Raw genomic sequence first — 25,012 nt, 5'->3', positions numbered from 1 at the left:
CAAAAGAAACTCACATGTCAGAATCATCCTCATCAGTCTCTGGCTCTTTATACACCTTTGCTGTTCTTGTTCTTCGAAGCATCTGTGTGTGGGAAACAACAAATACAACTAAATAATGGACTAAATGACAGTAACAAATAAGGGTGTATGGGAAAATGAAAATAACAACTCTTTTATAACTTGGACGTGGATATGTTTTCAACCCAATCAATATTCCCATACAGAATGGACGCTCATATGCGAGTATAAAAATAATCTGTTTCTCATAAAACGACTTTCAGACAAAGTGATAAATATGAAAACCTGCCCGTCAGGTGTCACGTCAAATATGTACAAAGTAACGTTACTCAGCGCAATGCAAAAGAATGTTTAACGTTGTTGTGGTGAATGACTGTTAAATGTTAGCAAACAGAAACTGTCTGTAGAAAGACAAAATCATTTTGAATTTAGCGCGCGAGCACGTAACGTTACGTGTAATTTGTCTTAGCTAATGGTTCTCCAAATGACCACATATTAAACCAGAGATGTTCACCTACAGTAGTCGATAACAGAACTGTTAAAACTTACAATGTTTCTTTGACAGACATCAAACTATCACCCATTTCACGACTGAGTGATGCTTTGTTTCCTCAGCGACGTCAGCAGCAGGAAGTGATGTAGTTAAGGCTCACAAACTCTTAATATATAATAAAGGTTCATCTTCATCCGTTTTTTCATCAAAAATCATTAGAATTAGAAGCTGGTAAGCATTCTCTACTTCTAAATAAGCAATTTAATTAAATATACAAATTTACCGTTTCATTTTGTATTGGTAAATTAATGTAGGCTATTTGTCAATATATTAATGTGATAACGTTACTTCTACACACACACAAAAAACATTCCTCCAAACTTTGAAGTCCATTAAATATGATGTGACTGTTGAATGTTCTTAGAACGTTCAAAACATCCAGATCATTTTAATGTTTTAAAAATTATTTATCTTGGATATGTGAATGTTCGCTAATATTTAGCTAATTTTGTCAACGGAGTATTATTCAACTAAAATGTTTCAGAAAGCTATTAGCAAACACCATCGCACACATGCAGGTGATAGGTGCGTGGGAAAAACAAAACAAATAAGTAGGCTAGGTCAAAAAATCTACAAAAGACAAGGAACTCCCGCACACTATCAGTAGCCTACTTGCAAATGAGTATCAACATTTTACTAGCAACGTATCGGTCATATACAACTATTCAAACTCAACCCCATCATGTTTTTTTTTTTTTTTGCACTTTGATATGTTTGTAGCTGTTTCTGTTTATGATGATGTTGTATTAATAATTATGTATTTGAACTTAATTGGTTACAAATGGATATTTACGTTGATTGGGCTGAGTTTGCTGTTGCTAATAAAATTGTGAAACTCATTTGCAAGTGATAGTGTGCGGGAGTTCCTTGTCTTTTGTCAGAAATATAGCTCAAATATGTTTCAGAATGTATACATATCATTTTTGTGCTAATGTTTTGAGAACATTGTTACTAGAAGAAGTCATAACTTTGAGAGAACCTTGCCAGAACTTTAGCCATCTGGCTGGTATGAAGAGAGGCAAGATATAAATGTTTGATGAGTAGAGTGATTTGTGGCAAAAAAAATAAATATATAAAAATTGAATATGAATAATGACCCCGTAATCTTTTTATAGAGAATTTCAGCATTAAAATGACATTATAATGTAAGCTACCATGGTACTATAAATCTAACCTAAACTGGGTTATCCTCCATAAAACACACAACTTAAAGCCCTGTTTCGATATGTGTATAGCCTACTTTGCAAAGTAATGCTATACAAACATGCACACTAAACATGCTTATTTGTTTTTGGACATGATTTACACAATGGCAATTTAATGAAATATTTTTCTGTTACACTTTATTTTCATTACTGAACCAATAAATAAAGCGTATCAAGAGCAGTGTATATTCATAAGTCACAAATGATGTAGCTTGTCTTGAGTGAAAAAAAAAACCTGTAAAATGTGTGCACATAAGCCCAGTCTATGCTCTTTGCTCTTTGCTCTTTACACCCATGCTCTTCCGTGAGTTGCATGGTTTGTTTGCCATAGTTGTGTAAAGTAACCATCGAGAGTGTTCTGTGCTCTGCAAAATGAAGCGAAGAAACAATAAATCTGAAAGAAAATTTCAGTCTGCAGGAAGATTGCCGAAACCTAAGGATTTGAACGAGCATGCAAGGCAAGCCATATTTGTTGTTTTTATGGAAGGCATTTTCTGCCAATTTTAAATCAATTAAATTATAAAAATTAAAACTAAACCAGATTAACAGTTTCATTATAAGAAAACTGTATGCAAAATAAAATGCAAATGGTGATTTGACGTTTCATTTTCACTGCAATCTAAAGCTAAAACTTAGAAGTTTACTTGTACAATTCATCAGGAGTTCAGTAGAGTTCATACCATTGCAACACAAAACATTTCATATTCAACAACTACATAGTTGAGTTGTATGCAAAGGCAAAAGCAAAACACATTGCATTGGTTTAAGAATAAATTTGTCTGCACCACATCTTGAATACAGCCCATTGGGTCAAAAATGACAGATTCTGTGAATGTTCTTTTCTTAAGATATCAGTGGACTTGGACTAAAATGGGACTTCTTTTGATGTGCGTGCTTTCTGCAACAATACCATTTCTAATGCATCTCTTCTCTGGTATGCAATCCCCCCCCCCCCCCCCCCCCATATCGATGTGTTGTCATCTATATACTGTTGTAGTTTATGGATTTTTCCTATAAATTCATTTGTTTATTTCTCCAGACTATGTTGACCTCAGCCAACCTTCAGATATAGGTCTCAATCACACTATAAATATCTATCTCAAACCCGAGGAGGGGGTGAGAGTGGGCGTGTGGTTAGTTTTAAGACACCTACATGTCACACATATATATACTCAAAAACTATGAAACAACAATAACAAATATTGATGTTGTCAATATATTCTTTTCCTTTGTTTTTGCATTATACATAATTATTTTGTAGGTATACCGTACCTGCACATAGATGGAAGGAGGCGCAGGGGCAGAATCTAGAGTGGTATGAGAAAGCTCTGGGGGATGGATCACCAATTTTCATCTACCTCCATGGCAATGGGGGTAACAGGCAAGAAACCTTTAATCAGCTTAAAACACAAGAGAACACCTTTTATTCTAAGACTTTTAATCTCTGTTCACTAAAGATTTCCTTTGATATGCTAACCATGCAGACACTATGCAATGTCTACATAATTTCTTGACATTGATCAGTGGGCCTAGATATCTTTTACATACACTGAACTTGTGCATTTTCTACCTTACCTTTACCTTATAAAAAACTGGGATGGGCAACTGCAGCATATCACTCAATCCTTTTGCAACCTCACTATTTGAAAAAAAGATCAAAGTCCAATGAAACCAAACATAAAAACTGTAAGTGTGTAAACACTACCACAATATTATCAATTTGTTTAAATAAAATTACCACATATTAATTTAGACTAATTTACACATTGAGTTCCTTTGTGATACTATTTAAAATTGTTTCTCTTCTAAATATATAAATCAATAAAAAAGTGATACATTTTGCATGCTGTCATGACTTTTGTACCCTCAATAAACAGATCTGCACCCCATCGTATTGGAATTGCAAACGTGAGCAAACTCACTTATTTCATTATGTAGAAAGACTAAGAACTTAAATAGAGACAATGACTGAAGTGTCTTTACCATACAGGTCTTGAGTAGTGTCGGATATCATGTCTTGGCGTTGGACTACAGAGGTGGGTTAAAATGTTGTCACTTCACTGTAGCCCACAATCATTGGAACTCATTTCAAACTTCATATGATTTTTCTAAGGCAATGCTTACTCAAATGGATTAAAATCTGTCAGGTTTTGGAGACTCCACTGGGGAACCTACAGAGGCCGGTCTAAGTACTGATGCCTTATTCTTGTACCACTGGGTTAAGGCACGCAGTGGAAACAGCCTGGTGTTTGTGTGGGGGCACTCGCTTGGTAGTGGGTGTGTAGAAACTGCTTTTTTATTGACTTTTGCTAAGTTTCTACAAATGTATAAAAAAACAATAAAGACAATAAATATAATATGACTGTAAATAAGTATTTTCTACATATACAGTATAACAGCTGTATGTTTCTTTTTCAATAGTGTAACGACTAACACAGCAGTGAAATTACTGGAGGAAGGTAAGAATTTGACTGATTGTACTTTTATGCTCTTATTTGTCTCAATGTCTCTTCAGTGTTGTTGTCTTGCTTCTTTACTTTTCACTGGTCATTGTATAGCTTAGTAAGCTTCATGCAGAAACGTAGATCTAAATAAGAGGGGTTTATTGAAAAAACATGAACAAGGCAAGAACAGGAAAACCAGGGAACACTGGGAGTAGATACACAATCTGTCTACATGAATCCACAGCAAACATCGGCTGACAAAGAACGAGGGAAACACAAGGGCTATACAGTAGGGGTAACAAGCTAAAAAGACAACAATCAGGGAACTAATCAACATTAAAACTTGTCTACAAGAGACTACAAACATGGCACCAAAACAGGAAGTAACACAAGTCTAAACAAGACATGGGGAACATAAAACCCAACCCCCCCACCAGGGAGGGATGGACGGCCATGAGGTGGATGTGGGCCTTGTAACCAATGCGGAGCCCGCAGTTCAGGGAGCCAGGGCGGAGCAGAGAGAGTAGGAAGCCTGGGCAGAGAGAGTGGGGATCCGGGGCAGAGGGAGCAGAGAAAGCGGGGAGCCAGGGCGGAGCAAGAAGAGTGGGGAGCCAGGGCAGAGGGAGCAGAGAGAGCGGGGAGCCAGGGCGGAGCAGGAAGAGTGGGGAGCCAGGGCAGAGGGAGCAGAGAGAGCGGGGAGCCAGGGCAGAGAGAGCGGGGAGCCAGGGCAGAGGGAGCAGAGAAAGCGGGGAGCCAGGGCGGAGCAAGAAGAGTGGGGAGCCAGGGCGGAGCAAGAAGAGTGGGGAGCCAGGGCAGAGGGAGCAGAGAGAGCGGGGAGCCAGGGCGGAGCAGGAAGAGTGGGGAGCCAGGGCAGAGAGAGCGGGGAGCCAGGGCAGAGGGAGCAGAGAGAGCAGGGAGCCAGGGCAGAGGGAGCAGGAAGTGCGGGATGTCAGGGCAGAGGGAGCAGAGAGAGTGGGGAGCCAGGGCAGAGAGAGCGGGGAGCCAGGGCAGAGGGAGCAGGAAGTGCGGGAAGTCAGGGCAGAGGGAGCAGGAAGTGCAGGAAGTCAGGGCAGAGGGAGCAGAGAGAGTGGGGAGCCAAGGGCAGAGGGAGCAGGAAGTGCGGGGAGCCAGGGCAGAGGGAGCAGGAAGTGCGGGGAGCCAGGGCAGAGGGAGCAGGAAGTGCGGGGAGCCAGGGCAGAGCAGGAAGAGGAGGGAGCCAGGGCAGAGGGAGCAGAGAGAGCAGAGAGAGCGGGGAGCCAGGGCGGAGCAGGAAGAAGAGGGAGCCAAGGCAGAGCAAGCGGAGGTAAGGGCCACTAAGACAGAGCAGGCGGAGATGAAGGCCATCAAGGCGGAGCAGGCAAACTGAAGGTCAAGGCGTAGCTAAAGGCCACCGAGGTGGAGCAGGCGGAGCTGAAGACCACCAAGGCAGAGCAGAAGGAGCAGGAGACCACCAGGGCAGAGCAGGTGGAGCTGAAGACCAAGGTTGAACCGGTGGAGCTGAGGACCACCGAGAGTCAGGAGGCCATGGTGGAACAGAGACGGAGAGCCCAGAGAGTTGGCCTCAAGAATGGCTTCTGTTACCATAAGAGAGAGCACAGAGAGTTCTGAGACTAGGGAACATGAGGAGAAGAGACACGATCCATCTACATTCATCCACAGCAAACATAAACTGACAAGGAACATGGGAAACACAAGGCCTATATCAGGGAATCAGCAATCAGGGAACTAATCATGGGGAACATAATTTACACACCTTACATATTTTTAAACATTTCTTGACTGCAAGAGGGGAATTGTGTATTTTTCTTCATTCTGTATACATTTTTCTTGATTAAAAAACTGCATATTTATTGACAGGAAAACAGTTTGATGGAATAATACTTGAGGGTGCATTCCTAACCGGGGAAGTGGCACCTAATCAACTTTTTGAACATGCTTTTTCCTGGGTAAGTAACGTTTAGGATCTTAAAAATCATGGAAAAACAACTGGTCCTGACAAATGAGTTTCAGATGTTTTCATTCTAGATATTTTTATTAGGCGTTTTATTGATCATCTTTTAAATGTTTTTAAAACCTACCTTTCACAACATTGTAATTGTTCAGATTTTAAGTACATTTTACTTTATAAGAAAATCCCAATTAAATTCTGATGAAAGCTGAAGTTTGAAACTGTACATGGACAAACCACACAAGATGATATGGATCATTAATCAGTTTGGTACCTCTCTCTTTTCTCTCTCTCTAGTTTTATTGGAAGTTCCCATACATTCAGTTCTTCCTTTTCAATCCACTGAAAAACAACATTGTGGTCTTTCCAACTAATAAGAAGTATGTGACATTGTTTCACTAAAGTAATTAATATATATTTAACAATATGAGTAGAAATGTGATTGAAATAGTATGCCAGTGTAATGTTAGATATGAAAATTTGTTGTAATTTTTGTCTCGCTTTTCTTATCTTTTTTCTTTTTCTTTTTTGATAGTTTGCAGAAAATTAGAACTCCCATTATGATTCTCCATGCTGAAGACGACCACTTAGTGCCATTCGCCTCAGCTCAAGAGGTTTGAGTTTACGTGTATGAAACTTAATTTACCTTATAAAAAATAATTTGGAAATAAATCTTTGCTTTAAATTACATTATTCTGGTTCAGATTTACAGAATCGCAAAAAAGGCCCAGAACTCAGATGAACGGGTCAAGCTGGTACCATTTGATGGATCGCTTGGATATCTTCATAATGGTCTCTATAAAGACCCTGGTTTGCCAAATATCATAAGGTGATGTCATGTTTTATTCATTTTTAAGATTTCAAAGAATTTTCATAGGAGATTCACGATACTAGGGGTAACATGTTACAAGTAAAGACAGCTCTGGAGAAATACTTTCAATAAAAAGTAACTTATGATGAGTAAGCTATGCATTACTTTATATAATGTTGGACATACATCACTTAATGACAGAAAAATATTAGATAATGGCAGCAAAATGAATGCCTATGTTTATTATTACAGAGAGTTTGTGCAGTCGCTGAAGGCATGAGACAGACACACGAGGGGAAGGATTTACACCAGCTAAAGCTGTAGCTGGTTTTGTAACTGTAAATTTTGAATTGTTGTAAACGATATGCACTACTTTGATAAAAAAACATTGTAATGTCTGAAGTATATTTTACAAAAGGAATTTACTGTACTGTCTGTCGGGAACTGTGTTAAAGCACAATGCACCGTTTTGACTGAATGAACCATTTTAGTGAATATTGATGTAAACAACAGGGAATGAAATCAAATGTGTGCCAATGTCATGCATTAGTTCTTAAAATGGCAGCAGCCTAGCATACCTGCTGCTCTATCCTTAATGTTAATCAAACAACAAGAGAAAAAGAAAAAAATCACTTTCTGCTCTTTGATTGAATAACTTTAGTAGCTTTAAATCAATATTTAAATCATTTTGTGAAGACTATGCAGTTTTTATTTTTTATATGTATTTCATTATTCAATTGCTTTATTCATTATTCAATTAATTTAGATAGGAGGCTACCAAGTGTCCACGCTGTCGCCGGCTTTGCATTTGAATTTGCTGTTGAATTTGAACTCTGGAGGACATACTATTGTGCCTGGAGGAAAGAGATGCTGTCTGCTGTTTAATACATTTCCACAGCAAGTTGAGTATATGTTATATGGGATGCATTTCTGTGAGCTAATTAATAAAGCAATTCACAACACATACCAATGAAGACTTTGAAGGCAGATTTCTTCATGAGCGCACCACACCCAAAGTTAATAAATTTGACCTCCATGGTTGATGACCCGATGGAAGACACCACGCTCGCAGCAAACGTTAGCGTGATGATATGAAGTGCTGTCTTCTCTTCTAGGCTTCCTCCATGGAGCTCCATGAAGCTGATGGAGCTCCCAACCATGATGTAGTGGTCTGTGTTGTTCTGCCAGTCCAGCAATTTAATTATCTGAGGAACGTTGGGGCCCTTATTGGCGATTAATGTAGAGTCGATCTCCATGGGTTTGAGTTTGGGATAGCCAGCCTAAAAGAAAGAAATTATGACAGATGGAGGTGGTTTCCAAAATAAGGACTTTGTTCACAAAACAGTTCGCTTACTGAAAAATAATTTGTAGTATGTGATTAACATGAATAAGATGTTATAAAATAACAACAGTGGCTGTGAATCAATAACATAGCAGCTTAACACTTTGATGGCCCCTTAACTAAAATATCACAGCCACCTGATTAACAAAACAAAGGATTAACAATTACCTTGTGCACAGAGGTCAGTCATACCATGCCAGTGAATCCGATATGGAAGAAAATATGGAAGGTTTTGGCCAAGCTTTTGAACTAATTTATTTAGTCATTTTGATATCAAATACTCCAAACCGTCAACCTACAAAATGAGCAAGAGACTTTCATGCTATTAAATACTGTAACACGTCATAATGGCTCGCGCAGTTGTGCTCTTTAAATGCCATGTTGTTGTTGTGGTAAAAGGTTATAGGAAAATCAACTCATCATCAAGTTAAAGTTGAGTTCTCAAAGAATCTCAACTACTTTCCAAGACAAATGCTTTTTGTAATTAGGTATTATACAACATGCTACGCTACCTGTCCCATCTCAAATAACAAACAAACAAACAAAACAAAACAAAAAAATACATATAGGCCAGGGTTTTCCCAAACAGGAGTTTGAAAAGCAGGGGGTTGGTGAGTTAATGAAAAGCTAATAATAATTCCAGTAATAAAAATATAAAATTTAAATTAATAATTTTAAAATTGAAACATTCTAAATATAACACTTAGTAAAATATTTCATTATTGATATTTACCTGCAACCGTGAACATGCAAATTTGTTGTTAAATTATTAAAACTTAATTATTTTTAAAAAATAATTGGGGGAAATTAGTTGTATTCGTGTTAAGTTTTTGTGAAATCTTTTATTTTGGCAGCTTGGTGAGGAATAACAAGGGACTTTAATAAATGGACGTTTAATAGCGATACGTTTACTGATTAGGCGTAACTTTCTACTACACTATTTGAGGATCCTATCAATGAACATTTCATCAGTGTTGTTTTTACATCCTGCTAAGCAGCCTGGCTTTCCACCGCTTCTGTTTGCGCTCAGATGACGTGGCCATGGGTGGCGAAGCGGAGGGTTTTCTTCCTCAACGTTGACTCATCGCTCTCTCCAATGATAGGTCCAAGTTACCCATGTGACCTGTTCCCACCCATCAGCGGTGGACGCGCTGATCACTCGCTGAACAGTTTTACGACAAACTCGTATGTGTGAGCACCTCAAGACAACTACTGTCATAGAACCAGGAAGAAGGAAGGTGGGATAGCCCCCAAAAAAAGATACCATTTCAAATCAGTCGCAGAATTTTCCCTAGAAAATCATGGGGCTCTGCAGGTGGACGATTGAAGTGGTTGTCTTGACGACTGTTTTTAGTTCATTGCTGCCAGTTCGAGCAGATGAACACGAACATAAGGTAAGATAAACTGCGGGCCGAGAAGCCCTCTGTGTTCGGTGTGTATAGTCTCGAGAGACGTTAGATATTGAGCTGGTTGCTCTGGCAAAAGTGCCTAACATCACAGGACATAAATAAATCCTATAAACTTGATACGATGAATGATTTATTTCCCCGTGTCTATGTTAGAAATGCTAAGCACATCAGAAGCTACGTGGCTAGCTTAGCATCAGCTATCCTATTACATTATGCTGTTCAAACAGCAGGGCTGTGGTCGAAATCCTGGGTTTCGACTCCTCGTATCATGCATGATAAGTATAATGTTATTTTAGGCTTAAGATGTGTTTTGTGTGCGTTTCTTTTGTGTTTGTATGAGGTTATTCTGAAGGGTCTGCTAACCGCCGTTAGCTAAAATAAATATGTCCGTCTATACACACACATCCGGTTCGTCTAGGCTTTTATATGACCGATACACTGTAAAACATTGTTGCGTTTACACAAAGAGCAGCTTTGGTTGCAATAATTTTACTGTGACGGAGTGGCAGTCTTTTCCCGGTGTCATTTTGGTGACTGTATATTTTACAGTTCCTAACTATATGTCATTAAATCATAATATGTCAAAATAATAGCCTATTTAAGCTAATGAAATCTGTTAGGTACAATGGAAGGCTGCTTAAATTCATCACATTTATTGTAATGGTGTTATCACGTAAAACACATGCCACTAACATAACTAAATATTTAATAACATCTTAATATTTTTAGACTACAATTACATGGGTTAGGTAGATTTTTTATATAAGGCAGCTTACAGTTAAGCAATTAGCAAGTTTTTATTGTTGCATATTTACACTTTTTACACTCTTTCAGTGTACAGCATTATAGTATTGTGATAATGTTTGATTTGGATTTAAACTACTTAAAAGTCAGCATGAAATGAAAATGAACTTCATCTATTTTCTAAATGCATCTTATTGTGAACAGTTCACATGTGCATGTTTAATTAAAAACATATATATACTTTTTATGACATCAAAATGTCATACCTGGAAGTTGGAACTCGTTTTTCTGGTGTCCTGAAGATGCTTACAAAATTCATCAGCATTTCAGACATTGGTAGGTATCACGATTGAATACAATATGAAAAGCATCTGTGGTATGACACTGATCAGTTTAGACAAGTTGATTTTGGGTGTTTACAGAGATTTAAGAGACACTTTTATTGCAGCCCCTTTCACATCTTTCATAATATTACTGGAATTATTCAGCACCACACATAATCTGTGATGATGAATTATAGCTCATAAAACAGGATACATTCTCGTATGTATATATTCCTTCTTTTGTCTCAAGAGATCTGGGGTTTCTGGTGGATAATGTGCTTCTTTTTGTTCAAACCAGTGCCAATGGGAATACCTCTGAGCATGGGAGACAGTGTTTAAGGTTTCATCGTTACAACCATGCAGTTGTCTTTGTCCTTTTATTCTCATTTTCATTATCCAGTGTCATGAGTATTGCTGCACTGCTCTTATATTTGTTCTCTAGATTCAGATAGGATGGTGTAGTAACACTACCTGATTTACTGGTTCACACCCTGTCTTTACTGTGTTTCTTTAGCCTCTTAATTCAAAGAATTTAAAGGATAGTTCAGTATGAACCACTTTCTTCTGTGGAACATAAAAGAAGATATTTTGAGAATTGTCTGTTTTTTTCTCCAATGGAAGTCAATGGTCACCAAAACGGTTTAGTTACCAACATTCTTGAAAAATCTTCTTTTGTCTTCCCACGAAGAAGATACAGGTTTGGAACAACATGATGATTTGTTTGAAGACAATTTTTGGTAAATTCTTCCTTTAAGCATTAATTTCTGCATCAAGATTGTTTTCACCCCAGAATCAATTACATTTCTATTATCTAATGATCTATTATGTCTAATCAAATCTCCATTATTGTCATTTGCCTTGAAAAATTGGAAAACTTGTTAATGATACAACTGGATATTAATAATAACCATTGAGAGGCAACAATAATCATTGCTTCCAATGGTCTGTGTCTCTGCATACTTTATTCTGTAAATGTATGTGTATCAGGGAGTAAGCAAAACATTTTTTATACTGTTGCTTCTAGGACATCATATTGGTCACTAAAAAAAATGATGTGCTGTATAATTTGTTTAATGTAGATTGAGTACGTATAAATAACTTGAAAGTTTTTGATGCTATTTATGTAGTTTTCGACATTGGAAATGTCTGGTATCTGCACGATTTTAGATTTTTGTTGTTGTTTCAAATAGAGATTGCGATTGTCCCACGATTCTGAAAAGACAACTAAACAAAATAACATGTAATTTACTAGAGGTTCTGACATAATGTTAGCCTAATTGCTGTAGTAGTCTATTTAAAAACGTTGAATTTATTGGAATGAATTTTTTTTTTTTAAATCGGTTTGAACGACTCATTCAAATACTTCTGTTTCATTACTGGATGAATCAGGGTATTTTAACAATCTCTTGAATGAATGATTCAGTGGCTACGTTTACATGCACAACTTTTGTTTCAGATGGATTGAATTCATTCCAATTGACGAATCTGAATGTAGTGTTTGCATGAACGTTAAACGTAGATCAACGTTAAATCGGGTTGACATGCACACACTGCACGAATATACAGAGTTTCCCACTGTTTGCGCGTAATAACTATTCTCCTACATTGGATCTTTTTTGGAGACCATGAACATATGAACCATTGGTCCGTGCTGATTATATTTATAACGCTGTAAAAATGCCCCTCCCTGGCCTGCGCCCAAAACCACTCGTCTGTGGATGAGAATTTTAGAATGACGGGAAACTCATTTATATGACACTTTATTCAACAAGAAGAAACAGCTCATCGTGCTATTTCAACGTCATTGCACATGCGCAGTCCTTTCAATTTCGGTTTTCAATCCGATCAAGTGTTTACTTGTCCTCTCGATCGGATTAGAAAAGGAATAAACCACCCATTTCATTCGGATCGAACTCAATCGGATCGATTAAGGTGTTTACATGAAAGCTTTTTAGTCCGATTGAGCCGTCAATCCGATTACTAACGGATTATTTGGATGCATGTAAACGTAGCCAATGACAAATACATTTTTTACAGTCACTTGTTGTCACCTAGTGGTGTAACAATGGAATTAATACAGTCCTTATGTGAAGCACCAAGTTACTTTCAAAATGTGATTTTTTTTTTTTTTTATCGCTACCATATACCACAATGTTTACATAATTAACTTTTATCCCAGTACTTCTATGATAATTTAAATATTTGTTACATAGAAATTGTGATACTGTGTGGTTGAAAAGACTGTTTGTGAAGCTGTTTCATGATAGCTGCTTTTTCTGGGTCAGCACTGTGTCAAAGGTTTAATAGACATGGTTGAATCGCTGTCATTTTGGACATTCTCATTGATTTTATTGTTGTGTTTTTACAGCATTGTATAACATTTGCTTACTTGTCCACTTGGAGGATGCATAGATTTGATCTAAAGTCTTTGAACAGAAAAGTTTTAAATGAAGTGTAGTCTAATATTTGGACAAATGAATTTTCTCTTTGTGAAGCATGTTTTTTTATATATATTATTATCTTGTTTTGCTTGAGGGTTTGGCAGCATCATTATTTTGTCCGTCTCAATTCTAAAACCTCTTAACTTCCAGCTGACTTCATTTTGCATCGAATTAATGGAGTTGGCTAGTTTTTATGGGTGTGCTTGAGCCACACTCGCACCATAGAGAGTGTGTCTGTGTGGATTCAGACTGTTGTTTTTCTTTTCCCAGTTTTAATTAAATGAATATGTTAGTTTGCAATGTTAAAAATTGTGTTTAGGTGCAAAATACAAAAACAACAGAGTCTGAGGCCTTGTAGTCTGAGGATGGAGCCCTCTTGTAGTCTGAGCTCTTTTAATTGGTGACATCCCGGAGTTGAATTAACATCACAAAGAATAGATGCTGATATTTGAAACAGGTAGCTAATGACTGTTCTCGTTCTTCTCCAGTACACTGATAAAGAGGAGGTGGTTCTATGGATGAATACAGTGGGCCCTTATCACAACCGACAGGAGACCTATAAGTACTTCTCCCTACCATTCTGTGTGGGCACGAAGAAAACTATTAGTCATTATCATGAGACGTTGGGAGAGGCGCTACAGGGGGTTGAATTGGAGTTCAGCGGTCTGGATATCAAGTATACAGGTATGGTCTTGATACCTGTTCAACTGAACAATAGCCTAACTGCATAATTTTCCTGTTATCACTGTAAAGCTGCTTTAGAACAATCTGTATCGCTATATAAATAAAGGTGACTTGACTATTGTGGCTAGCATGTTAACTTGTTCAAATAAAGCTTATCAACAAGCGTTAAATAGCATTACATGTAAAGTACTATGAATGTAATTTACATTATTTAAATTTGTAGATCATTCATCCACATGTTTGTTAGTAAGTAAGACTATTGCTCTTGTGATGATTGTAAGAATGCAATGTGGATTTGTCTTTTACAGAGGAGGTGATGCAGACGACATACTGTGACATTGAACTAGACAAACCTAAAAAAGATGCGTTTGTCTATGCCATCAAGAACCACTACTGGTATCAAATGTACATAGATGACCTTCCCATCTGGGGTGAGTAAACCGGAAGCCAGAGTGAATGGCAAGCCTGCTTTTGAGATTTTTTTTTATTTCTATAATCTTTATATAATCAGTTTTTCAATCTATTATATTTATATTATATTTTAATTTTTTGATAGAACAATATTCGTAATAGTTTTTGTTAACAATAACACTGTTCAGCTGAGACAGTATAAAAATGAGACAGCAATTGTGAAGGCTTCAAAATATATTGTTGAGACCAATCTGTTAGCACAAACAGCAAAAACGAGAAACAGTTTTCTGATGATTATTTTAATCATCAAAAAGTCTAGATGGGGTATTTGCCAAGCGTGCCGCACAAGCCCTGAAAAGTGAAGCCAAAACGTCTCGATGGCCCCCCGGTGACTGGTCCTAGTATAGGCCATAAGCCCCGCCTCCCCGTGTTATTCAACGGGACGTGAGACCAACTAAACAATTAAATTACACTTCAAATATCTTTTTTTCCAAAGGTGGTTTCTTTCATTTGCTGTCGTTTTTATCACGCTGATGTAAGTTCAAGTGGCTGTTTCAAAAATAAGTTGGTTTTTAGTTAGTTACGTGATGCGGTGGTGTAACGTCATGATTGACAGCGGTGGTGTAACGTCATGATTGACAGCTGTGATTGACAGGTTCTCAGAGCGAAGTAGTCACTGAAGCACCAACGGACATTTTTTTCGGGATCTTAGGAGGACTGAGGAGATTGTATTTACTTTATTTTAACAAGCCTCTTTTCGTACTGCAATCAATTTTTAAAAAAGTGTGCAGAATGCACTCTCCCTGAGTGCATTCGGCGAGAGTGAGGGCGGAGCGTTGATTTCGCGGCTTTACTTCCTGCTCACTACTGCGCAGGTCTGGTCCCGAGATCGCTACTGCGCAGACTCAAGTTCCAATATGTCAGCGCCATATCGGGACACTGGCGGCTTCAGTTCTCATCAATGGAAGAGAGCGAAGGGGCGTCGTCCATCTTTTTTTACAGTCTATGGTATTTGCTTGTGGGTGACCTTCACTGAAATGTGAGTGAAATCCTGCTGCATTCATTGTGTTTAGATCATTTTTTTTTCTGTGCGGGTGTGCAGAGACAGGGTGGCCAACTGCTCTCCAGGGTACAGTTACCTTTGTACACTTAGTTGATTAATCTTTGCTAAGAAATGAAAGTGGCATGTAATGTATCTAGTCATTCTGGGACATCCTGTTCTGGGACATCCTGTTCTGTGACAGTTTTTGATTGACAGAAAGCATCTAAAGAGTATTGATTTGCCCATTATGCAACATTTGAGGCTGCAGAGAAGGTCATTAAGATGCTTGATGTCATGTTACTCTGGCTGTGACTTTCAAGTGCATGTTCCATTACAAGTCCTATGAGGAGCATCAGGATGACTGAAAGAAGTGGTTTCAATATCTAGAGAAAATGGTCTCCAAGATCTTGTATCTGGATGTGAGCCACTTCCACAAGTTAACTGCAGTATCTGTCCTGCTTCCCAGTTTGCACGGCTCCAACCCTGCATTCAGTGGGATGCAATGGATGCTCGCCCACTGGGTGAGAGTCTCCCATTTAGTCATTTCGTCCGCTCTTGTCCTCGAATTCTGTTGTCTCTTGAGCCTTTGGTCAAAACGTGAATGCAACTGTTTATGATTGAGGCCTATCAAGCCATCGAGGTTGGCAAGACTTTCAACTGTCAACGCTGATGTAGCTTTTCATGACTTAGAACAGGGTTCACAAATCTCGGTCCTGGAGGGCCGCTGTCCTGCAGAGTTTAGCTAAACTCTGCAGGACAGCGGCCCTCCAGGACCGAGATTGGTGAACCCTGACCTAGAACATTGAGAACTCATACGTTTCCTTCAAATTGCTGACAACGGACAACCCCTTAAAGGATTAGTTCACTTTTAAAAACACTTTTGCTGATAATTTACTCACCCCCATGTCATCCAAGATGTCCATGTCTTTCTTTCTTCAGTCGAAAAGAAATTAAGGTTTTTGATGAAAACATTCCAGGATTTCCCCCCATATAATGGACTCCAATGGGACCCAAACGGTTCAAGGTCCAAATGACAGTTTCAGTGCAGCTTCAAAGGGCTTTAAACGATACCAGACGATGAATAAGGGTCTTATCTAGCGAAACGATCGGTCATTTAAAAAATAAATAAAAAAGTTTAAGTTTTATAAGCACAAATGCTCGCCTTGCTCTGTTCTGTGATGCGCGTTCGTGACGTCACGTAATACGCAGTTACGTTGAAAAGGTCAAGCTTGACGTGCTTACAAATGTGCGGAAGGAGGACCATATACACATTTTCAAATGTATTTGTGTCAGTTTATCGTTTAAAATGCCCATTTCGTGTGCGTATCCTGGGTGTTTTAATATTAAAAAGCCTAAATGAAAATTTTCTTAAGGACAGAAATTTTTCAAGCGTGACATTTTCAACGTAATTGTGTATTACGTGACGTCACGAACGCGCATCACAGAACAGAGCAAGGCGAGCATTTGTGCTTATAAAACTTAAACTTTTTTATTTATTTTTTAAATGACCGATCGTTTCGCTAGATAAGACCCTTATTCATCGTCTGGTATCGTTTAAAGCCCTTTGAAGCTGCACTGAAACTGTCATTTGGACCTTGAACCGTTTGGGTCCCATTGGAGTCCATAATATGGGGAAAAATCCTGGACTGTTTTCATCAAAAACCTTAATTTCTTTTCGACTGAAGAAAGAAAGACATTGACATCTTGGATGACATGGGGGTGAGTAAATTATCAGCAAAAGTTTTTTTAAAAGTGAACTAATCCTTTAACATAGCTCGCCCAACTCCAGCCCATCCACCATCAGGCTGCTGAGTGTTTCCTCCCAGTTAGTCAGGAAAGGGTTATGTCAGCAGTGTATGTGCAGACTCGGAGCATGTCCACTCCCAAAAGAGACTTCAGATATAGCCACCATACTTATAGGTGCTCTAGAATATGTTCTCTTTTTACATGGCATTTTGCACCCTACACACAATTCTTCCCATCCAACAGCTTGTGTAAGGGCATCTCCACAGCAGTTGGGAGACTCAAGTCAGCAGTCATCATTGTAGGGACGCTGGTACAGAAATGCCAGGTAGTTTTTTAAGATCCATTGTGAGCTGCCAAAACAACTATATATTTTCTGGAAGCTTCCCATTTATTGACCATCTTCTCACTTTATATCTCAAATGATATTGTACCTTAGATAATGTTACAAAGCCATTACATTGTTCTAAAAAAAAGAGGAATAATAAACTGTGCCTGAAAGGGAAATCAGTTTATTAATGTATTTTAAACTGAAATTAAATTTCATTGTAAAACCATTTGTTCTGAAAGAGCAGTAGTGTTATTAAGTGTTCTAATAGTTGGAGAAATATTGCATTTGACTTGAAATGCATTATAAAAAGTTTGTCTTGATAGCTTAAATGTCATTGTTGGTTATTTACTTTAAATGACAGCATGAAATGCCATTCACTCTGTTCTGTGAAGCATTTCACAATGTACAATATTCAAGAGGAAATTATGTTCTACAGACTTGTTCGTTAGGGTTTGGTTGGATTGTAAAATGTTAGGCTGTGATATTAGTGGTTATTCTAGTCATTTTAGAGGCAGTAAAAGTTATGTTTTTGATATAATTAGCCTTCTGAGGATTGTTTTGTGGGATTATTTAAGGTATTGTTGGTGAAGCTGATGAGAATGGAGAGGACTATTATCTCTGGACTTACAAAAAGTTGGAGATCGGATACAATGGGAATAGAATTGTGGATGTTAACCTGACCAGCGAGGGGAAGGTCAAGCTTGTGCCAAACACAAGAATTCCCATGTCATACTCTGTGAGTAAAACTTTCCTAAAACTCAGAAACCTGTTAATATTAACTAATACAAGGTTAATTCAATTGTCATTTAAAATTGACGTTTGTGTGGAAAATTAATACTAATGCGTATTGTGTGAAAGAATAATTTATAATATTACAAACTTATTGCCGATCCTCACAGGTGAAGTGGAAGAAATCTGATGTGAAATTTGAGGATAGATTTGACAAATATCTTGATCCGTCCTTCTTTCAACACCGGGTAAATGGCACATATTGTTTGCTAACTCCTTCCCAGCTAATTTAAAATGTGCTGGGTGATATTGAATTTGTGGAATGTTTTTTGTGTGTGTTTTTGCACCTGACAGATTCACTGGTTCTCAATATTCAACTCTTTCATGATGGTGATTTTCCTGGTGGGCCTTGTTTCAATGATCCTGATGAGGACATTAAGGAAAGACTACGCCAGATACAGCAAAGAAGAGGAAATGGATGATATGGTGATCACTTACAGAACATTTTTGGAATTCTTTATTACATGAGCCTTATGAATCCATCACCTCTTAAGTTACACATTTGTTTTCTCTTGTGTCTTTGATGAATTGGTTTATTCACAACCTCACAATGGCTGATGTTTTATAGCTTTGATAACAGCTCCAAATTTAATGCTATGTTCCTCTCAGGGATGGCGTCTTCCTCTTTGCATTTTATCAAACTCAATGCACATTCTTTTTTCTTCAGGATCGTGATCTCGGTGATGAATATGGATGGAAGCAGGTTCATGGTGATGTGTTCAGACCGTCCAGCCACCCGCTGATATTCTCCTCCCTCATTGGCTCTGGGTGTCAGATCTTCTCTGTTTCCCTCATAGTCATCATTTTGGCCATGATTGAGGACTTGTATACAGAGTGAGTTTCACCTATGATTAACGGGGCAACGATATTGTCTAATAATTAAATAAAAGCTTCAATAAAAATGACATTGTTGTATAACCATGATATATACATTTGGACATTTATGGAAAGGTGGGCTGTAAGGCATATTCACATTTTCTGAAGTGCTCATCAAAGGAATTTCGTGTTTGCCTTTGTAGGAGAGGGTCCATGCTGAGTACAGCCATATTTGTCTATGCTGCCACGTCCCCAGTCAACGGCTACTTTGGTGGAAGCCTTTATGCAAAACAAGGAGGTATGCAAACTGATATTTGCAACATCTACGATAAGGATGTCCAAATGTCATTTTAACTCTATTAGCATTTATGCTTTTAAGGTAACCTATTGAAGGTGTTCTAGGTGTCTACTGACTTTTTTTCTTGTTGTTTCTTGCATAATTTTTGCAGGGAGGAGATGGATAAAGCAGATGTTCATAGGAGCTTTTCTGATCCCTGCCATGGTGTGTGGCACAGCATTCTTCATCAACTTTATTGCAATCTACTACCATGCCTCCAGAGCCATCCCATTCGGCACCATGGTGAGTTTGTCATCTGCCTTATACGGTGTGTAGTCTATACATGCCTATCTCAGACAATAATGTCAATCTCAGGTTGATTTTACAACTGGGATCAACTGCTGAGTAGAAAATTTGGTTGTGAACATGCTAGTGCCATTTAGTTTCAAGTCTGCTACATATCACACATGCAATTTGTTGAAAGTGGTTTATACCCCTATCATTCTCAAAATGATAGTTCACCCAAAAATGATAATTGTCAATAACTCACTTTCATATTGTTCCAAACCCATAAGACTTACCATAAGACTGGTATTCAAAGTCCTCTGAAGAGACATAATTGCTTTATATGGTGAACATATTTAATTTAGGCTTTTATTCACATATAAACATTGATCTTAGAGCACTCAAATTTAATAACGGAATCTCAACAATACTTGATTGCGCGAGAACAAACCTCATTGGTTCTTGTGGAACCTCGAATATGTTGGTGTGACACGTGAGAATGAACCTCATTGGTTCTTGCGTGGCAAGCAAGCATACTTGCATTTATGTTTAGTGTGCTAAGATCAATGTTTATATGTGAAGAAAATCCTAAATTAAATCTGTTTATCATATAAAGGCGATCGTATCTCTTCAGAAGACTTGGATTAAACTGCTCTATTCATACGAATTTATTTTACAATCTCTTATTGAACATTTGAATAGAGGGACAATGGAAGGACAGAAATCTCTCAGATTTCATTAGAAATATCTTCATTTGTGTTCTGAAAATAAATGAAAGTCTTGTCAGCTTGGAATGACATGAATTTTCATTTTTGGGTTAACTAACACTTTAAAGCATTAATTGCTTTGGTGCAATATTTGTTTCAAATATTATATATTATGTCATTTATCTTTTCTTTTTTTTATCAGGTTGCAGTGTGCTGCATCTGTTTCTTTGTAATTCTACCTCTGAACCTGGTGGGAACAATTCTGGGCAGGAACCTCTCCGGTCAGCCCAACTTTCCTTGTAGGGTCAATGCTGTACCCAGACCCATCCCAGAGAAGAAATGGTAACCTCAATCATGATTCACACATCACAGAGTGTTTCACACCTGTTCAGTTGTCTTGATATCATCCCATTTTCTCCATTGTGTCATTGTTTAATTTTTGTTTTCTGTGATTTACATGATGTTCAAACATGATCAAATTGATTTGAATGTAAATACTGTGAAGGTTTTCTATACATCAGATAAAATGATAGTTATAGACTTATATAAATAAATTTGTCTTACTAAATGTTTCTCTGAATTGGCAGGTTTATGGAGCCAGCGGTTATTGTGTGTCTAGGTGGCATTCTTCCATTCGGGTCAATATTCATTGAGATGTAAGTCTGCACACTTCTGGGTACACACACTCCCATAATGACTATGAATATCTATAAGATTAAAAACTATCTTACATTTTCTTTCAGGTACTTCATTTTCACATCTTTCTGGGCCTACAAGATTTACTATGTGTATGGATTTATGATGCTGGTGCTGGTGATCCTGTGCATTGTTACAGTCTGTGTTACCATCGTCTGTACCTACTTCCTTCTCAATGCAGAAGACTACAGATGGTAAGGAGCATTACATGCAATTCTGTCTTTATAATGCTGTTTTGCTTATGAATTTTAATTTGTTTCCACCCTCCGTTTTCCATCCTCCCAAGTGTACTTGGGAACAGACCGCAGAGGCGTTTAAATTTGTAGGGACGTAACTGCATCATAACCAGATGACATCATGAGACTGAATGACAGTATTTCTTTTAAGATTAATGTTATTTTCATTTATTTTTTATTTTTTGCAGGCAGTGGACCAGCTTTCTCTCTGCAGCCTCAACAGCAGTTTACGTTTACATGTACTCCTTCTACTACTATTTCTTTAAAACAAAGTGAGTTTTAGTTTCTTTTCCTTAAATGTCATTGTATGAATGCCCTAAATTTAAATGTCTGTCATTTACTCACCCTCGGTCACTTGATTTCCTTTCTTTTATGGAACATAAAAAGATATTTTGCAAAATTTCCAAGCTGCTATTTTCTATAAAAGCGACAAGCTCCATAAAACTTGCAATACAATAAAAATGCTAGAAACTACATACTAAATCTGTGTGTGAGGAACATACTGAAATTTAAGTATCACTTTGAGCATTTGGGTTACTTGTGTGCAATAGTTATGCACTGAATTTTCAGCCAAAAAGTGTTCCCCCACCCCTCAGTGTTCAGCGCTCAGTTTTCACTCTCGCTCGAGCCGTTATTATTGCGCAGTGTGACTCTCCGCTCAATATTCCTCTCTATACACATGCGCTCTGCTCAGTTGCTCAATTCAGTATCATTAAAATGATTGAATTTCATTTAAAAAGTGTAATATTAATACAATTATACAAATAAAAGCTAATTTAAAATAATAAATAAATAATTTTTAAAAAGCATTTTCGGTTTTTGGCCAAGTGCATCCAGAATTTTCGGTTTCGGCCCAGAATTTTCATTTTGGTGTATCCCTAAATTGCTAGTACATTGTTTGAAAAATAGAAATTATTTCTCATTTTCATTAATGGATTTATTACTGTATCTTCCGAATAATAAGTAGCACTTGAGTAGAAGTCGCACGGGGGCAAAATTGTGCTGAGAAAAAAAAAAGTTGTGCTTGAATTTAATAGCATTATATAGGTTGCAGCATGTTTCATATGATAAAACTTATAGTCCAGAAAATATGGTAACATGTACTAATTTTATCTGCAGGATGTATGGCTTATTTCAGACGTCATTCTATTTTGGCTACATGGCTGTGTTCAGTACTGCTCTGGGAATCATGTGTGGTGAGTACAAGAAAACTACTTCTCTAGTACAGTGATCCTCCTGGTTAATCATAAGTGTTGCTATATGGGTAGGGGAGCGACATATTCTCATGATAACACAATGCATCATCTCTTTGTTTTTAGGAGCGGTAGGTTACATGGGAACAAGTGCCTTTGTGAGGAAGATCTACACAAATGTAAAAATCGACTAGAAACTCTGCAGCGACGCTGCGGATCAGCCGACACTTCCTCCCGATCGACGCGGGCACAAAGTCTCCATTTATTTTGCAAGAAGAGATTGTGGTATCTTGTACAAAATCTAGTTTTCCATTTTCTCAATGAATTAAAAGTTGCGGCATGATGCGTACACAAGGGTAAAATGAGAGGTGTAATAAACAGGACTTTTTATTTTTTATTTTATCTGCTTTTTCGTTTTTCCCTTCAGAGGCAATGCAGGCAGTAAATGCAGATAAAGGGGAAAGAAAGTACACCACAACGTTGCTCCTATTTCTTATAACTTTATCCCACCCCCCAAAACCATTGAACAGATCTTTATTGATGGAATAGTCTAGCTCTCTTCAGTGAAGAGGCCAAAGTGTATTGAGAGCCTTTGTTCTATTATATGAGAATATCAGAGAGTGGGGTTTACGTCCATCCTCTTGCTTGTCTGTTTTGTATTAGTCGTACAATGCCTTCATTGTAGTATTGTTTTTACATGCTTATGAATCGCACCAAAAGCATAACGTGGTTTAAAATTCCAAAAGAATTCTTTTTTTTTTTTTTTTTCATAAATAGAAAAACCAATATGATGTGAAGCAGACAGGTTTTAGCTCTACCTTTTCAGGGCATCTGTTGTCCTGTAGCTCAGATCCACAGACCCGCGCGGGACAGAGCTTAGCACATCAGATACAGTTCGCTATCCACAAGCAGATTCTAGTGAGACTGGTGATATGAAATGATGGTTTGGTGGCAGATTGTTTTAATGGGATGTGTGATGTGATATTTCTTTTTCCAGTTCAGTTTTATGTTGTTGTTTGGGTTTGAATGAAGTCTGCTCGTAAAGATAATATATGGAGGGGGTTGGCCATGTATATAACCTTAATAATGTAATAGTAGATGTAGATCCCAAATGTATTTTGGTTGTACAGATTTATTAAAGGGTGTCTTTTCTTTCTTTTATGAACAGTCAGATTAGGTTTTTTTGTTACTTTTTTTGAAGGTTGGGGTGGGCTTCGTGGCACAGTTACATCTTGCCTGATATTGCATGAATTTTTCACCAAATCAAATGATCAGATTCTATTTGTTTTTGTTGATCATAATTACATTTTAGGTGACCCTCATCACTACCCTTTATTTGCATCTTGTAGAACGGTCTCAAAAATAAGTGCTTCATTGACTTTGTGCTGCTCATAGAGGAGATAGTCATCAGCTTTTTTTTATTATTTTTTTTATTTAAAGAGTTGAAAGGCTATTCATTGTCTTGGACAGCTGACTCGTGCTTATTTTTGTATCCATGATCTGAACCAAAATTGTGATTTGTCAGACACAATTTAGGCGCACATGCTAAAACTCTGCAAACATACTGTACAAAGTGAAGTTATTGTACACTTTACTAGATGTTTTCATGGTTACTAAGTGCAGACACACTTAGAGCTGTTGTTCTTATTTTTCTTGTTCCATTGTGTAAATACAGTATGTAACAAAAAAAAGTTTGAGAAGTGGCAAAGCCTTTTTCTAAAATTCATTTCTCCCAGTTTAAAAAAATTATTTCTGGTTCTTCATGTCATGTTCCATGTGAAGTCTAAAGAGACATTTTAAACACAATATTAACTTGCTGTAAAAAAGGAGAAGAAAAAAAGAAATAAACATTGTTTTTGAGGTTATGTAGGCATGGTTTATATATGAAGGAAAAGTTGTCAATTAAAATGTTCTCCCCAAGGACAGCTGAGTACTTGATGGAAGCTACAAGAATTACACAGTCAGTATGTAATGATTGCACTTTTCAGTAGAATAAACAAATGGTGTGACGGCAGCTTCATCTGTCTTCAACATATTGTGTTTCTAAAAACTTGGTCAAGAATCAGTCAAACTCTAGAGTTACTGAGATCAAAGTATTGCTGTATCGTTATTGTACGGTACCTTTTAGCAAGGATTTTAACTGCAGTGAACGGCCCTTAAATCCTGTCTTTGAACAATAATATAAAGCAGGATTTCTCAACCTTTTTAGTAACAAATGCATCGTTTTAAACTCTTGCGCTTACAAATGACAATTATTTGTTGCAACAAAAATTATGAACTACAGTGCTTAAGATTTTAATATATCCTATTCTACCATATCCTAGGATCATTGTTTTGCTGAGATACTTAAGGTACACTATGTAACTTTTTTTTGTTCAAAATTAACATAAATGATTTAACATAAAAGCGATTAAATTAATCAATACATCATCAATCCTTCTTCCAAAACGTGCTTTTTGTCTTACCCTGATTCACTATTTCTATTATAAGCATTTCTATTTTAGACCTGATGGGATGGGTTTTTGTGGAAAATTGCGTATATACGTCACTTTGTCATGTCTGTA

General features: G+C 37.5%; 3 protein-coding genes across 4 annotated transcripts in view; 2 read left to right on the top strand and 1 right to left on the bottom strand.

Annotated features, from left to right (window-relative positions):
- The window catches only part of srbd1 (S1 RNA binding domain 1), a 54,896-nt gene extending 54,250 nt beyond the window's left edge, over nt 1-646 (bottom strand). Inside the window, exons 1-2 of the mRNA XM_079855995.1 lie at nt 568-646; nt 15-82 (exon numbers count right to left, since the gene is read on the bottom strand). Of these exons, the coding sequence (XP_079712121.1) occupies nt 15-82 (68 nt within the window). The 5' untranslated portion in view covers nt 568-646. The remainder of the gene's footprint in view (nt 1-14; nt 83-567) is intronic.
- LOC307149598 (lysophosphatidylserine lipase ABHD12-like) lies at nt 635-7,951 on the top strand. 2 transcript variants are annotated; one of them, XM_079855997.1, is made up of 13 exons: nt 635-742; nt 2,625-2,710; nt 2,816-2,909; nt 3,038-3,157; nt 3,654-3,684; nt 3,767-3,812; nt 3,924-4,053; nt 4,198-4,235; nt 6,078-6,166; nt 6,466-6,548; nt 6,704-6,782; nt 6,873-6,997; nt 7,232-7,951. In XM_079855997.1, the coding sequence occupies exons 2-13, from the start codon at nt 2,647-2,649 to the stop codon at nt 7,257-7,259; spliced, it is 927 nt and encodes a 308-aa protein (XP_079712123.1). In that variant the 5' UTR covers nt 635-742; nt 2,625-2,646; the 3' UTR covers nt 7,260-7,951. The 2 variants fall into 2 exon arrangements, with proteins under 2 accessions (XP_079712123.1, XP_079712122.1); XM_079855996.1 differs by lacking the exon at nt 635-742 and adding an exon at nt 2,087-2,234.
- A 1,531-nt stretch (nt 7,952-9,482) lies between these two features.
- Nucleotides 9,483-24,313, top strand: tm9sf3 (transmembrane 9 superfamily member 3). Its single transcript, XM_079854780.1, has 15 exons — nt 9,483-9,715; nt 13,727-13,922; nt 14,231-14,353; nt 18,025-18,185; nt 18,349-18,426; nt 18,533-18,664; nt 18,906-19,072; nt 19,258-19,352; nt 19,504-19,634; nt 20,526-20,665; nt 20,911-20,979; nt 21,067-21,213; nt 21,444-21,527; nt 22,375-22,451; nt 22,575-24,313. The coding sequence occupies exons 1-15, from the start codon at nt 9,623-9,625 to the stop codon at nt 22,640-22,642; spliced, it is 1,761 nt and encodes a 586-aa protein (XP_079710906.1). The 5' UTR covers nt 9,483-9,622; the 3' UTR covers nt 22,643-24,313.
- The last annotated feature ends 699 nt before the right edge of the window (nt 24,314-25,012 follow it).

Source organism: Squalius cephalus (assembly GCF_949319135.1).
Source record: "Squalius cephalus genome assembly, chromosome: 21".
Lineage (NCBI taxonomy): Eukaryota > Metazoa > Chordata > Actinopteri > Cypriniformes > Leuciscidae > Squalius > Squalius cephalus.
Note: the sequence above shows the minus strand (reverse complement) of the source record. Positions and strands in the feature narration are given on the sequence as shown.